The sequence below is a fragment of the Marmota marmota genome, unplaced genomic scaffold (genome assembly GCF_001458135.2).
Source record: "Marmota marmota marmota unplaced genomic scaffold, marMar, whole genome shotgun sequence".
NCBI lineage: Eukaryota > Metazoa > Chordata > Mammalia > Rodentia > Sciuridae > Marmota > Marmota marmota.
In genome coordinates, this window is record NW_025999872.1 from 949590 (window position 1) to 964717 (window position 15128).

Here is a 15128-nt window from a genome sequence, read left to right on the forward strand (position 1 = left end):
CTTCCCTTCCCTCCCATCCCCCCCCTCCCCGAGACCCACCGGACCCCGAACCCAGGTAAGCGGACGCGGACTCCGGCTTCCTTCCCTTCTCCTGCCCTATAACCGTCTGGGGATGGGAATAGGTGCCGGTCCATCCTTCCCCGCAAGCCCCACGGGAGAGGGAGCCACGAACCCGGCCTGCTGGTGTCCCCCCTCCCGCCCCGCCAGCCCCTGTCCAAGCTCGCTCCGTCCGCCTTTCTTTCTCCCTTTTTTCTGTCCCCTTTTCCCTTTCCTCCTTTCCAAGATGGCCGAAGTAGATTCCCCCTCTAACGATCTGGCATCTCCCTCGACCACCACCTCTTTGTGCAGCAGCCCCCTGGTAGACCTGCTCCCGAGGTAGCGAGGGGGAGGGTCCCGGACAGCTAGGAGGGCTTTGGGGGGTACGCGCTGGGATGGATCTTGGTCCTCCTGGTCTCCCCCGGAACCAGAGCCTTTCCTGGTTTTAGCCAGTCTACTCGTTTGGGTCTGGGCAGGGGTCGCCTCTCCAGAGGGCAGTGGGGCATCATGGACGCGTGAGGATTTCAGGCCGGGAGGAAGGGGACACGGTTTTCGGATCGGATCGCTGTGAGGCCGGGGGAGGGCGCCCTTCTCTGCCGGGGTCCTGGTCCTCTCGGGCACCTCCTACCCGGGTCCCAGTGCAGGGCGCCCCGCCCCCTCTCTGAACCACCTCAGCAGAGCTTTCCACTAACACCTCTTCTGGGCTCCCGACTAAAGTTTGACCCTAGGGAAGGAGGAAGAGGTCGCTCAGTCCCTGGGGTCCCTGATCCTTTGACCCCGGCTCCTGGGGAAGCCCGCGCAGAGCGACTAGAATGAAAATGGGGGGACATTTATCACGCTTATTTCCCTTTGCCAACTGGAGCATGAAGGATTTGGAAAACTGGCCCCTCTTGCACTGGAGAAGCCACGGTCCTTTCCTCCCCAGACCCTCCTCCTACTGCTAACTCGGAGGGACTGGGACCCTGAGCTTGTAGACACCCGGTGCCTCTTGCCTCCACGGTGTGCCTCGGCATTCCATCCCTTCCTCTCCCTCCTGCACTCCGTCCATCTGCCCAGAATTGTTCCGATTGGCTTGAGGGGGAAGGAGGCATGGAGTTGGGAGCGAATTTGCCTCTAAATATTGTAGAAGTATTCCCCCTTACTTTCTGGGGGGTGTTTTGCCCCTCAGAGCCCCATCTCCCCCATACTGCCTCAGTCTCTCCAGCGCTCACGTCGCTGGGGGAGGGGCGTCCTGGTTACTCCCACAGTCTGTTGCCTCCTGCTGTGGGCCTCTAGCAGTTTGTGCTGTTCCTGAAACTCTGATTTGTCTCCTCCCATCCCCTTCACTCTGCTCCAAGGTGTTATTACTTGGAGAAGGAGTATAAAGCCAGCTCTGTTGTAGCCTTTCAGTGAGGAGGTTTTCCCAGGGGTTTCCTGGTTTGATGTTGGGGCTTAAAGCCTTAGAACTGTATTTGGAATTAGGCAGGAAACAGACTTCAGGATCCAGACCTTGTGTAATTGTGTAGAGCTTAAGTTGAAGTCTTAGGAGATGTGCAGAAAAGGGACTTTGCTGCCCCTGGCCTCCCCTGAGAGATCTTGGTTGATGGAACAGTTGCCATGGGAATGGAGAGAGCCTGAACAGGAAGAGGTTACATCTTTGTGCAGGTCAGATGCCCGCAGCAGCTCTCCAGCCTCTGGCCCTGGAGCTGGGTTGGGAGCTGAATTGCCTTTGTTGCTAGAACACTTATAATTTACACTGGCAGGATAAGGGATGCACAAAAGGTTAGTGTGTGTTTGCAGCTTTGGTTTCAGGCAGGGACGTAAGGGTAGTGGGCTTCTGGATGGGAAGGGATTGATGGGGATGACTTGTATATCTGGCAAGTGTAGGCCAGGTTGAGTCTGGCTGTATGTGTGGTGGGGTGTGTCTGGCCTGGTGGGTCTGGCCAAGTGTCTGTCTAGAGTGTGTGTGTGTGTGTGGGGGGGTGGGTTTCCAGCCTATCTAACCTTGTGTGTTGTAAGTGTAAGAGATGGAGGGGGTGTGTCTGGCTCTCTGTGTATATATCTGACAATGTGTTGCTTTGTGCGTATATTTTGGGTTTTTGTCTTTGTTTGATCTTAGGGAACTCAAAGGTGGTAAAGGAAGGGAGAGAGGGAGGGTATGGAGGTCTTTTTCCAAGGTAGTGGGGTGCAGCAGGGAGATAAAGGAGCAGAGCTCTGTGCTATTGCCAAGGGTCAGGGAAAGTTGAGAAAGTCAGTGTCCCAGGCAGAACCCCAGGGCCCCAAACAAATACACGGGATTTACACAGTTGGGCCCACGAGGCTGGGAGAGGAATGGAGTCTGAAGATTGAGGGTGTATGTCTTATTGGCTTGCTGTGCTTCCATGGAGCTTGGTTTCCCTATCTGTACTGTGGAGGGGGATAGGCTCTGCTCCCTCTTTCTCCTTAAAGACTAGAATGGTGCTGATGGTCTTGCTGTGAGCCGGCTTTGACTTCCTCCCAGAAGGCCTGTTGGGTGGTTCTCCTGCCCTTCCTTAAGCCCAGATGGGGTTAAGCAGGCTTCTTTAGATGAGCAGGGAGCCCCACTGAGTGCCAGTGTGTACAGAGTACTGGCGCAGGAGGCAGGCAGATTTCTTGTCCAGGACTGCTACTGGTTTGCTGTGTGACCTTAGACAAGTCACTTCACTCTGAGTTTCTTCATCTGTAAAATGAGAGGATTAGACAAGATGCTTTCTAAGATACCTTCCATCTTTGCTAGTCACATCTGGATGTGACCTTGAATGACTTTTCCTAAGACCAGGAGACAATAGTGAAGTAATGAGGCTGATCTCATTTAGAGGAGAGGAAGGGCAAAGAGTACTGCAGCTGCCGTCACAGGAGCAGCAGGGACCTCTGGGTTATCAGAAGCCAGCTTCTTCTGCAGAAGGGACATGAAGAAACTGGCAGGGAGAGGACTGATTGTGGGCCGGCTTCCACAGTGGAGTGTGAAAATGGAGAGGTGTAGGGTCTGTTAGGAGGCTTTGAGGAAAGATACTTGCCAGGCTTGAATGGCAAGGGTTCGGATTGGGTGCTGTGTGCCCATTAGTCGCCTCCAGGACAAGGAACTGGGGCCTCTTAAGGAGCACACCCTTGCTAAGACAGTGGGGTTGAGGACAGAAGTTAACAAAGGACCTCGACTCTGGCTAGGGGAAGGGGGTATTGGGGTGTCAGTGTGCAGGTCCATTGGGGGAACATAGTTGGGATTGGCTGTTAAAGCCCCCCCACAGCTCCATTTCCTAATATCTCTGTTCCCCTTCTTCTGTCTCCCACTTTCATCTTCAGGCTCTTCCCCTACAGTGATGACAGCTGGACATCACCCTCTTCCCTCACTCTGCTGCCCATAGAACACCACCATTTGTATCTGGGGAGGAACTGGGTGTCAGGAACGTGGGGCCCAGTCCTGGGGCAGGGGTGATGGGAAGGGGATTCTCTGTGGAAACAGAGCTCCTGTTTACAGTTGCTCTTGGCACTTGCTGGCAGGGCCCTGCAGGTAACCATGGCAATCAGGTGAGGAGCCAATCAGTGCTTCTCCCCACCCCCAGCCCCAGAGGTGGCATTCTGAGGCCCTGGGGATGGGGGGTGGCAAGAGGAGCATTTCACTCTGTAAGCACCTCAGTTCTTTCTCTCACTTTTCTCTTGGTCCAGAAAGGGGCCTGGAGGACAGTCTTGGTCTGAATTCTCACTGACCACTGGATGGAGATGGTGAGGGGTGTGGCTGTTTGTAGCGTATGGCTTTTGTTTTTTTTCTTGCAGATTTTTGTCTTGTTTCTTTTTGAGACAGGATCTCACTTAACTGCGTAGGGCCTGTCTAAGTTGCTGATGCTGTCCTTGAACTTGCAGTCCTCCTGCATCAGCCTCTTGAGCTGCTGGGACTACAGGCATGCACCACTGTGCCTGGCTACTCCTAGAGTTCTTAAGAGCAAGTGTCTGTTTCAGAAACACAGCAAGTGTGTGAATGAGGGGCTAAAGCAGTGTGTAGAGCCTGCCTGTTTGTAGGTGTATGCAGGTGTGGGTGAGAGAGAGAAAGATGGGAGCAGGATTACCTCAGGCTGTCTGGACCCCCAGCATTGAGTCCTACTGTGTTTAGTTTCTGGCTGTGCATGCACACATATGTTGATACATCTGGACACCGACATACACAGGACAAGCAGTCCACCAAGTACCATTGGAGGCCCAGATGGCACGTACACATAGGATAGATGTTACACATGCTCAGAGAGACAGCCACTCGGAGTTTGTTCTCTCCTCTGGATGGTTGTAATAATATTTGGGCATCTTGCCAGGTACAGGGTTACTATGGAAACAGCTAAACAGTGGAGTAGCCAGCAGCCTTCTGCGTAATTGTGAAGGGGACCCATGTAGGGAGGGCTGGCTGAGGCCACCCTATGTGGAGTGGAAACCCCTTTCCTTCCTCAGGCTGGGTCTGTAGGCCCCAGGGTCCTTTGGGCCAGCTCTGAGGCCAGCTTGTTCCTTTCTGGCTGCTCTGTACCTTGGTGTCTGTCCCCTGACATGTGGCCTTTGTGTCCTTCCATCTCTTTTGGTCTCTGGCCAGGTGCCCTGGGCCTCTGGTGGCTGTTTGGGTCCTGGCCAGACTCATCGTAGGGTCTCTATAGAAACTGCTGATCCTGGCTGTGAATGTCTTGTCCTAGAAAACTCAGTGTGGTGGCTTTAAAAGAACTCTTTCTGGAAAAGAGAAATGGGTGTGAGCCTATTGTAAAGGAGCTGCTGGGGCTTGGCCACCCTCCCACGCCCCACTCCTGGGCTTTCACTCTGGGAAAGAGGAGGACGGGAAGGGGCCCAGCCCTTCTAGGAGCAGGTTTGGTTTATGAACTGAGAAAGTATGGCAGCCAGTCCAGAGCCAGCCCCGGACTGACCTCCAGGCCCCGCCAGGGAGCTAAGGGCAGATAACTTTCTGCCCAGCTTTGACAGGCATCTAGGAGAACCTACCTGTAGGTCTGATGCTGGACAGCCTGTGGACAGGCAGCAGAGATGTCTCCAGGGTGGGAGACAGTGGAGTGGCAGTGGCCACATGGGGAAATTCCTGCGTGTGCATGAAAGGGTGGATCTAGAATACGAATGTATCCACGTGTACAGTGGCTTATTGGTTGGGTCCAGTGGGAGGGATTCCTGTGCTGGGGACAGTAGCAATCTTGCCCAGGCTCTTTGACTGCTGTCACCTGTAGAGTCCAGGGTTGGACCTGGGGTTAGGCTGGACCTCTTTCCCAACTTGGGGCATGGAGGGACTATCTTCAGTGTTCCCTGTCTGAGTACCAGGCCTGGAAGCCAAATGGTCAGCGTAGAGGGAATTTCCAGGGAGCTGCCTATATCAGGTGACTTTGGGCAGGGGGTGCTCTGGGGCCTAATTTAGCCACACAGCCAGGACCAGTGATAGGTGCCACCACCAAATAGGGCAGCCTATGCTGTGGTGTTTCCAGGGCAGGCTTCCTGGAGAGGAGCAGAGAGGCCTTGCAGTGGGTGGAGGGATAGAGAGATGGGAATAATTTATTCTTCCCTTCTTACATTCCTTGAAGTTCAGGGAAATGGCTTATTTACCTGAGTTTCCTCATAGCTCCTAGTACTCTGTATGTTTGACCACTTGAGTGGATATGGATCAAAATCAGGAAGATTTTTTTAATTATTTTTTGCAGTGCTGGGGATTAAACCCAGGGGTACTTTACCACTGAGCCACATCCCCCAGCTCCCCTCCCCTCCTTTTTTTTAAAGACAGCATCTCTAAATTGCCCAGGCTGACCTCAGACTTATGATCCTCCTGCCTCAGCCATTGGGATTACAGGTGTGTGCCACTGCACCTGGCAGGATTGGAGAGATTTTTAAAACCCCTGCTCAGGCTGGGGGTGTAGGTCAGTGGTAGAGCTGTTAACTAGCATGTGCAATGCCCTAACTTCAATCCCTAGCACTGCAAAATTAAAAATGAAGAATAAGGGCTGGGGATGTGGCTCAAGCGGTAGCGCGCTCGCCTGGCATGTGTGTGGCCCAGGTTCGATCCTCAGCACCACATACAAACAAAGATGCTGTGTCCGCCAATAACTAAAAAATAAATATTAAAGTTCTCTCTCTCTCTCTCCTTGAAAAATAAATAAATAAAATAAAAATGAAGAATAAAAGTAAAAACCCTGCTGTCTTCCATTTTCCTGACTCCACACATCCTCTGAGGAGTTGAGTAGTACTTCTTATGATTTAACTTTAATCTTTCCTGCTGCTTCTAAGATGAAGCATGACCTTGTTGCTCAAGGTCACATGAATCTCCTGAGCCCCTAGGTACCCAGTGAACACTCAGAGGACAAGAGAGAACCAGCCACATGAACACACCCCGTCCTACCTTGAAGGCAAAGAGGAGCTTGGGCTCCGGGAGAGCTGTTAGAGGGGGGTGTTGGATCTCGGGTTTCTGATTCATTTTCCATTTTCCAGAGTGAAGCTCCCAAGCCCCCCCAGTCCCCCCAGCCCCAGACCTGGCATCATGCATCGGACCACACGGATCAAAATCACGGAGCTGAACCCTCACCTCATGTGTGCCCTCTGTGGGGGATACTTCATTGATGCAACCACTATTGTGGAGTGCTTGCATTCCTGTGAGTTGGGTGCAGGGTGGGCAGCCTCTGGGCCCAGGTTGGGGGGCGCTGCAGGGAAGATGGACAATAAGCTCCTGCCCTGGAGAGCCGACGCCCATGTGCCTACTGGGAAGCCCTAGGTCATGGACAAGCCTGGGAGGGATAACTTGGGGCAGGGATTGTCTCTTCCCAGAAGTTCATTTCAGGAACTGGCATCTGGAATCTCAGATCTCTTGAATCTGTGTGGCTGAAATTTCATACTCTCAAGGTGCAGGTGTCCCTCGTTTGTACATAGTCTTGGTTGCAAGAGGTCAAATACCTAGGAGGGCTCTTAACAGGCTGACTCTTGTTTTGTACTCCATCAGGGGGCCTGGAACTGGAAGCTCACTTTTAAATATTTGTTTATTTATTTAGTTGTAGTTGAACACAACATCTTTATTTATTTATGTTTTTGTGGTGCTGAGCCTCGCACGTTTGAGGTGAGCGCTCTACCGCTGAGCCACAACCCCAGCCCCCATTGAAGCTCACTTTATATGTTGTGTAGGACACCAACCTGTCTCATACACAAAACACACAAGACCCATCCTTTCCCAAGGATGGACAAGGGAAAGTACAGAACATGTATTACCATGCCTGGCCTCTGAACAGCCCTGAACTGCTGGGACAAGGTGGAGAAGAGAAGATGCCTGAATCTGAGCAGAGGGAATGGGGACTGGTCCTGGGGTAGGAAAGGGGCACTGACTGTCCTCTCTCTGTCCATACCCCCCAAGTCTGCAAAACTTGCATCGTGCGTTACCTGGAGACCAACAAATACTGCCCCATGTGTGATGTGCAGGTCCATAAAACCCGACCGCTGCTGAGTATCAGGTGGGCCTGGCATTGCTCCCCCTGCCACTACCCAGCTGCTAGGTCAGCCTACCTCTGTCCCCTTATCCTCTTTGCCTCCTGCAGCCAGGGCAGCTGGTCAGGAGAAGTAGGGCCTGGACTCTGTCCCTCCCCTCCCTCTTGGTTACTCCTAGCTTATAGGCTAAGAAATACTAGGAAGTCCGAGGCCTGGGCACCGGGTGTAGGGAAGGGCTGGAAGAGGGTCCCAGGCTGGGGATAGTAGGATGATGTGACTATTGATAGTCCCTGAACTTTTTTCCCAGATCTGACAAAACCCTCCAAGACATAGTCTACAAATTGGTCCCTGGGCTTTTCAAAGGTATTTGTGTCCCCTTCTCCCCTCCCCCCTCTCCTGTCCTCTCCTAGTCTCCTGCACTCTTACCCTGCTTCTTCCTTCTTCCAGATGAGATGAAACGGCGACGAGATTTCTACGCAGCGTACCCCCTGACAGAGGGTGAGTGTGCGCATGCCTATTCCTGGGCCTGTGCCAGGAGGTAGGGTTGCCTAACCCCATGCATCCTCCCACAGGGCACCCCACTCCCCTGCTGAGAGGGTGGCCGGGCTCACCTGACTGAGCTTTGTGACCCTCTGTCCCTGGTGAGCCTCCTCCCCCCTACCTCCCACTCACCCCCCAAGCTCTTTCTGCAGTCCCTAATGGCTCCAATGAGGACCGCGGTGAGGTCTTGGAGCAGGAGAAGGGGGCGCTGAGTGATGACGAGATTGTCAGCCTCTCCATCGAGTTCTACGAAGGTGTCAGGCAAGTCCAGTCCAGGCCTGGGCTGGCCCCATCTGCTGGGAGCCCTCAATGTGTGTGCGGTGAGGGGTCCTGCCTGCTCCAGGGTCGCTCTAGCTTTCTTCTTTCTCCTTCTCCAGGGACCGGGAGGAGAAGAAGGGCCCCCTGGAGAATGGGGATGGGGACAAGGAGAAGGTGAATGCTGGGGCCTGCCCAGGAGTGGGCTGTGGGCTGTGAGGTAGTGCCTGGGGGGCCCCTCACAGGCATCTCTCCCCAGCAGACAGGGGTGCGCTTCCTGCGATGCCCAGCAGCCATGACCGTCATGCACCTTGCCAAGTTCCTTCGCAACAAGATGGATGTACCCAGCAAGTACAAGGTGAGTCCTGGGCCTTCTCAAAACAGGAGCGTCTTTGTGAGAGGGTCTGACAGTCTGCACCCCAACTATTGCTCAGGGCTGGCTAGGCGTCATCGGGGGCTGGTGTGACTGTGTTACAGCCTATAGAGAAGGGTGGTTGAACCCAGGATTAGGGTGGCATAGTCTGTGTCTGTTGAAGTCATTGTACAGAGGTGCTTGGGGTGAGGGTGTATGTGCACTCACACTTACACACTCAGAATTGTGGAAGAGGTGTACAGGTGAAAATATAGGGCCAGCTGGCTGTGGGAGGGCCAGCTCTAGGACAGGGCTTCCCAGACTTGAATGTGTACATGATGGCCAGGAGATCTTGTTGAAAGGCAGGTTCTGGTGCATTCAGTTCTACATTTCTAGTGAGCTTCTAAGTGCTGCCAATGTGGAAGGTAAACGGACCACCAGGACTGCGCTTTGAGTAGCAAGGCTCAGATAGTGAATCCTAAACTCTGCTGTACCTAGTCCTGTGTCTATAGTGAGCCACCTCCGGATTCACCTGTTAGGTCAGCGTCTCTGGGGCTGGGATACAGGCTTTGATGGTTTTTTTAAGCTCCCCTGGCCAGTCCATTGTGCATCCAAGGGTGACAGCCAGTGGCCAGGAGTTCCTTCCAGCCTTGTTAGGTCTTCGGGGACGCCTGCCGGAGAGGAGGGGACTGACAGCTATGTGGATGGCTGGGGCTGAGCAGCAACTTTTCTGGATTCCATCCCACCTGTGGTCAGATGTTATGTGGGGACAGCTCTGATGGGGAAGTCAAATCCACATGACAGCCCTCAGTAGCGAAGGCCACCTGCAATCCACCCTCCACGTTGCCCCACCTCCCAGTCCTGTACCTGGCCAGGCTCACAGTATCCACCCCTTCCCTCCCCAGGTGGAGGTTCTTTATGAGGACGAGCCCCTAAAGGAATACTACACCCTCATGGATATCGCCTACATCTACCCCTGGCGACGGGTGAGCTGGGCAGGGTGCAGGGTGGAGGCAGGCATTAGTTTGTGACCACTCGGGCTATCCTCTTCAATCCTCCCTTGTGTCCATCCCTTGTCTTGGGAGCTGGATGTGTCTGGGATTGTCTGTCATACCAGGTCAGCCTCTGGCCCTCTTGCTGATTAAACTCCCACACTCAGGAGAAAGGGCTCTTCTGGCCCATTCTGTGCTAATTTGGGGTCAGAAATAGGTGGCTGCCAGGAGCAAATATTGCTTTCTATATTCTATTTCCTGTCTCCTCTTTTTCTTTCCAAGCCCCCGTCTCTGGGTCTTTGTGTGTCCCTCTGTCTCTGCCTCTTGCTTTGTTCGCCTCCTTTGCTCTGCTGGTCTCCCCTCTGAAAGGCCCATATCTTCTCTTTGTTCTTGTGTGGGCACTTTGGGGTGGGGCTGGTGGCTCCCTGGTTAGCCTTTCTCCTGATACCCTCTGTCCCTGCCTTTCTCCATCTCCCTCTCACCACAGAATGGCCCTCTCCCTCTAAAGTACCGTGTTCAGCCAGCCTGCAAGCGACTCACCTTGCCCACAGTGCCCACTCCTTCAGAGGGCACCAACACCAGCGGGGCATCCGAGTGTGAGTCAGTCAGCGACAAGGCTCCTAGCCCTGCCACCCTGCCGGCCACTTCCTCCTCCCTACCCAGCCCTGCCACTCCCTCCCATGGCTCTCCCAGCTCCCACGGCCCCCCAGCCACCCACCCTACCTCCCCCACTCCCCCTTCGACAGCCAGTGGGGCCACCACAGCTGCAAACGGGGGTGCCTCGAACTGCCTGCAGACACCATCCTCCACCAGCAGGGGGCGGAAGATGACTGTCAACGGAGCTCCTGTGCCCCCTTTAACTTGAGGAAAGGGGTCCTTTCCCTCCTTTGCAGCCACCTCTCCCTCCTTTCACTTTTTCTGGGCCTTTTTTCCACCTCTTCTACTTTACCCAGCTCCTCCCACCGTAGAAGTGGGAGGTGGGTTTTATAAATAAATCTATATATATATATGTACATAGGAAAGACCAAATATACATACTTATTTTCTATGGACCAACCAGATTAATTTAAATGCCACGGGGCGGTGGGGAGAACTGTGTGTGTGTGTGTGTGTGTGTGTGTGTGTGTTTCATTTTTAGGGGGTCTTGTGTAGTTTGCTCTGCTCTTTGGGGGTTGCCTGGAGGTGAACTCAAGGGGCCACTGGAAGTTGGGTAAAGCCCTACTCCATTTCTCCCTGTTTCCCAAGGCAGATGGGATGTTGAGGGACCCCACCAGCCCCCAAAGCTTTAGACACAGCTCTATCTGGCCTGGTACGGGGTCCACCATGTTTCTCTACCCATCTTGGCTGCTGTCCTGCCCCTGCCCAGCCCCCCATTGCTGAATGTCCAGAGATTTTTGAAGACAGTGCCTTTTACAAGTGCAGTTTGTCCCCTGGATCTGAGGAGCAAGTGGGCAGCGAGAAGGCATCTCCCTCACCTCCTCATGCAGTGGAAATTTTGTGCAAAGACTAGATAGTTCGGCCCTTTTCCCCTGTGTGTGTGGCCTTTGCATCATTTATCTTGTGGAAGAGAAGATTCAGGCATGGGGGATCCCAGCCCTGGAAAGTCCATGTGTGGCTTTAGCAACATGAACTGCTTCGCCCCTTCCTGCCCCTACCCTGGCCCAGGACCCTTACTTTCAAGACTGGTGGTGAAGCCTCACTTGGAGACCCAGAACGGAGGGGCAGGGATGAGGTTAACCTCAGACAAGCACAGACCCCAGGTTCTGCCAAAGGCAAATAGTCCTCCAGCCCCCCTCCTCACCCCCAGCTGAGGCCGAGTCAGGACAGTGACAGAGGCATCTAGAAGCACAACTCTGAGAGGTCAAAAGAGCGCCCCCTCAGGGGCAGGCCCCAGCAGACCCCTGCCCACCTGGTTTTCCTCCAATGTACATTGATCTGGGAGGAGGCCAGACTGTCACAAGGAGGTGTGTGGGGTTGGGAGCCCCCATGGCTTTGTCTGTACCTTGTCCTGTTTGAGGTCTTGTGACTGTACCCTCCTCTTGCACTGGGACATTTGTATTTCTTGGCTTTGTAATAAATGCTGCATCCTCCCTGGAGCCTGTAGTTCTTTGGGGAAGGGGACATGGGATAGGATGGGTGGCTCCCCTGACCTTACCATGCTTATGTGGAATTAATCTGAGGTGCCCCCCTATAGCCTGCCAGGCAGCCTCAGCTCCCACACAGGTTAAAATGTGATACAGGAACGTACCTGTCCTCACCTCAGTGACCACAGAACACCACTCCAGGGAGTCATGCTTGTTTAATGCCACCTTCTCCACCAGCAGACCCTGAACCAGGGACCCCCTCCCAATTGCTGTGACTGGAGACCTTGGGTTGTGGGGAACGATTTCTAAACAAGCCAGCTGTGGGTACTGGGGCCCCGGGATGGTTCCTTCTTGGGCTTGGCACTCAGTTTCTTTCCCCACAAAGGGGGTGCCTGTCAGAGTCCTGGAATCAAGTAGCCACCCCCTCAGAGTGGGGAGCCTACTTCTGCCTTCTGCACCTGCTCGCTCCTGTGGGTGCCATCACAGTATGGGGGCCTCTGGGTGGCCTTGCAGGTACAGAGGGCCACTGTTCGGGTCTCCTGGGCCTTGAACTTGAGTGGGGATAAGCCAGTTCGTTGAAAGAAGTGGGAGCCATCACAGAAAGGCTGGTGGAGGGGAAAAAAAGAGTCATAAGACCTGAGCCCCCCTGCGGAGGCCAGGCAGAGCTAGCCCAGTAGTTAGGGTTCAGGCTCCAGAACAGCTTCACTGATAAGAGTAGGTCTGTCATGAGGAAATAAAAACAAATGGTCATTATGTCCTTTGCCCATAGTAAGTTCAGTATTTACAGCATGCTGGGTGTGGTAGCCAGCCTCAGCAACTTAGTGAGACCCTGTCTCAAAATTAAACAAAAAAAAAAAAATCGGGGTAGGGGATGCTGGGGATGTAACACATGGTACAGTGTCCTGGTTTTCAATTCCCCATATTGGAAAAAAATAAGTATTTACAACTGTTAGTCTGCAGGGAAGTGGGGAACCCAGAGGACCAGGACCCAAGAGTTAAGATCAAAGGAAACCTCAGGTATTTACAATGTTGTACTAAGGTTTTGTTAGGCTCTGCTGAGCCTGTTTCTTCATGAAATTCATTTCCTTTCCCATGTTCCCAGGGTAAAAACTTCTCTATATTGGAGAAGCACTTCACAGTGCTTTAATACAGCAGGAGCAGTTCGTTTTGGCTCCAGTAAATAATCAGGCATGTTAGGGAGGAAGGGATGCCCCAGGGTACCTGCCTGCCTGGTGCAGAAATAGGAATATCCCAGAACCCCTCTGAGCAGACTGAGTAATGGAAACTGAGGCCCAAAGAGGGGACTCACTTTGTTAGACCAGAACTGGAGCCAAGGCCTCTTGACCTTGGGACTAGGGTAGGATAAGAGCAAAGAAAGAAGTGAGCGAATAAAAATCAGCAACCTGACTCAAAGGGCATGGGCAGAGGCACATGTGCCAATCCACCCACACAGGCCACATTCCTCTGGCTGGCATGCCCTTGGCATTGCTCCACCTCACAAATACCTGCTTAAAGTCCACAGCATATCAGTGGTAAAGTGGTTCTCAGGACCCTGGATTGCTGACATTACCAACATGGCTTTGAGGAACAGTTATAAGTTCTGTACCAGAGGAAGGAAAGGGACTGAGGTCAAGAATATGGGTCAGATTCCTCCAGGAATGAAAGGCTCCTGGGCAGGAGAAGAGAGGCAAACAGGCCACAGGCTAAGAAGAAGGCAGGCTGTGGCAAGCAACTAGGAAAGTCACAGCTGCAGCAAAAGGGGAGGGTGTTTTGAAAAAGAGGAGCAGGAGTCAGGGGAAGGCTGGGTTTAAGGCAGAAAAGACAGGGCAGAATCTTCCCATGTGGGGATCCAAAGCTTGGGAAACTGCCCAGGAAGGAGAGGGGGTAAGTAGAGCTGGAGTCCAGATATATGCCCAGAGGAAGGACACAGGATTGGGACACTTGGACTCCAGTGCTCTGGCTGTGTGCTAAGCTGTTGTTGACAGCTTCATTTCAAGGGGAGCATGCAGACCAGCCAGCTCCAGGCCACTCGCTGGTAGTACTGCACTGGGAGCTACTGTTGCCCCTCAATCCCCCTGTTCTTCAGGTATATGCAGGAAGAGGAGGAGCAGGTGAGAGCTTTCAGAAGACACTGTATTATCCCCTGCTAGAGATGGCATGTGCATGGGAAGGGTGGCAGCAGTCTCACCTGTTTCTTGCTGCGGCCACATACACACCACCTGTAGGTTTTTCCAGCCACCAGATTCACCTTGATAGGTGTCTTTAGGGCCACCACAGACTTGGCTGGGGCTTTAGGGAACCATCGGTCCTGTGTCCAGGGAAGAAGATGGGGGGTGGGGGTGGGGATCAGCTCAAGCCCTGGAAGCACAGTGTCCAATTTCCTGCTTGCCCTGGTGTATGGCAGGCTTCTGGGAGGCTGATGTATCAGCTACCACCTGGCAAGAGCATTCCCCCCAGGATGTGCTAAGGTCCATAACTTCCAGAGAGAAGGGATTTCAATGCCATGCATGCATTCCAGTTTTACCTCAAATCCTGGCTCCCACTTAAGTGCTGGCCCCAGGGCCAGGATCTTGCCAGCCTTTGGCAGGGCCACCTACACCTACAGCTTGTTTTGTCAGTGGGGCGCTTGGTTCCCACCCTGTGCTATCCGATCCACCCCACCTCTTCTAGAGCCAGTGGGCAACAGGAAAAAAGTGCTGGAAGATGGGAGCAGGGCCGTCCCTTCCTGGTTCCATTCCCTGGTCTCTGCCCTGAAGGTCTCTGGAACTAGGGAGGAGGACGACGCTAGGGATACTCACCAGCCAGGAGGAGATGTCCCGCCTCTGGTACAGGCAGAAGACATGTGGAAACAAAAATAAAAATCAGTGGAGAGGGGAGGTCGAGGGAAGCCGTGTGGGCGTGAAGACCGGATAGGCCAAAGGGGCATGGGAGAAACAAGAGGGAAAGAAAAAGGGGTCACAGGAGAAGGAGCCTTGCGGGGCAGGTCCCGCATTTCGGCACTCTTTTGGGTGGACTGCGGAGGAAGGCGCTCAATGAAGGGCTGCAAAGCACAAGGCGGCCTGGGGACTCGGGACCCTTCGCTGAGAAGCGGGGCTTGGGAAAGGGCAGGGCCTGGCCTGGGCTCCGAGGACAGTGGGCCCGGAGAGGCAGGGCCTGGCGGCCCGAGGTCTACGCGGAAGCGAGCGCGGAGCGAGGGCTGCTCACCCAGGTGCGGAGCGCCACCGGCCGCAACATCCCTTCCACGTCGCGTAAGGCTGCGGCTCAGGCCGCGCTGACTCCGCCCCGTCCGGGTCACCTTCCTTCTCCGCTCCGCCCCCGGCCTGCCCGGCAACGCCGCAGCCCGGAAGACACCACCCCGCTGCGTGCGGGTGGAGTTGGGCCCCGCGGCCCGAAGTTCGGCAGGTGCCCGCCGGCAGCCCCCGGCGGCTGCTCTGGGGTGCGCCC

At 54.1% G+C, this 15128-nt stretch overlaps 2 protein-coding genes across 3 annotated transcripts; one reads left to right on the forward strand and one right to left on the reverse strand.

Moving 5' to 3' along the window:
- The first annotated feature begins 6 nt into the window (after positions 1–6).
- Pcgf2 (polycomb group ring finger 2) lies at positions 7–11690 on the forward strand. Of its 2 annotated transcripts, none has more exons than XM_015506689.2 (10): positions 7–55; positions 6481–6641; positions 7391–7487; positions 7769–7824; positions 7909–7959; positions 8154–8262; positions 8379–8433; positions 8516–8614; positions 9514–9594; positions 10088–11690. In XM_015506689.2, exons 2-10 carry the CDS (start codon positions 6530–6532, stop codon positions 10463–10465), a joined length of 1038 nt encoding a protein of 345 aa, XP_015362175.1. In that variant the 5' UTR covers positions 7–55; positions 6481–6529; the 3' UTR covers positions 10466–11690. The 2 variants fall into 2 exon arrangements, with proteins under 2 accessions (XP_015362175.1, XP_015362176.1); XM_015506690.2 differs by having other exon boundaries at positions 8519–8614.
- A 190-nt stretch (positions 11691–11880) lies between these two features.
- Positions 11881–15021, reverse strand: Cisd3 (CDGSH iron sulfur domain 3). Its single transcript, XM_015506638.2, has 4 exons — positions 14889–15021; positions 14483–14506; positions 13873–13992; positions 11881–12289 (listed from the first exon to the last, which is right to left on the reverse strand). The coding sequence occupies exons 1-4, from the start codon at positions 14916–14918 to the stop codon at positions 12110–12112; spliced, it is 354 nt and encodes a 117-aa protein (XP_015362124.1). The 5' UTR covers positions 14919–15021; the 3' UTR covers positions 11881–12109.
- Positions 15022–15128: the final 107 nt, after the last annotated feature.

Coding starts and splice junctions, on each gene's coding strand:
- Pcgf2 (XM_015506689.2), top strand. CDS start 6,530: ATGCATCGGACCACACGGATCAAAATCACGGAGCTGAACCCTCACCTC. Junction 8,615..9,513: donor ATGTACCCAGCAAGTACAAG/GTGAGTCCTGGG, acceptor TTCCCTCCCCAG/GTGGAGGTTCTTTATGAGGA. Junction 9,595..10,087: donor ACATCTACCCCTGGCGACGG/GTGAGCTGGGCA, acceptor CTCTCACCACAG/AATGGCCCTCTCCCTCTAAA.
- Cisd3 (XM_015506638.2), bottom strand. CDS start 14,918: ATGTTGCGGCCGGTGGCGCTCCGCACCTGG. Junction 14,507..14,888: donor CGGTGGCGCTCCGCACCTGG/GTGAGCAGCCCT, acceptor TGCCTGTACCAG/AGGCGGGACATCTCCTCCTG. Junction 13,993..14,482: donor GGGACATCTCCTCCTGGCTG/GTGAGTATCCCT, acceptor CCCTGGACACAG/GACCGATGGTTCCCTAAAGC.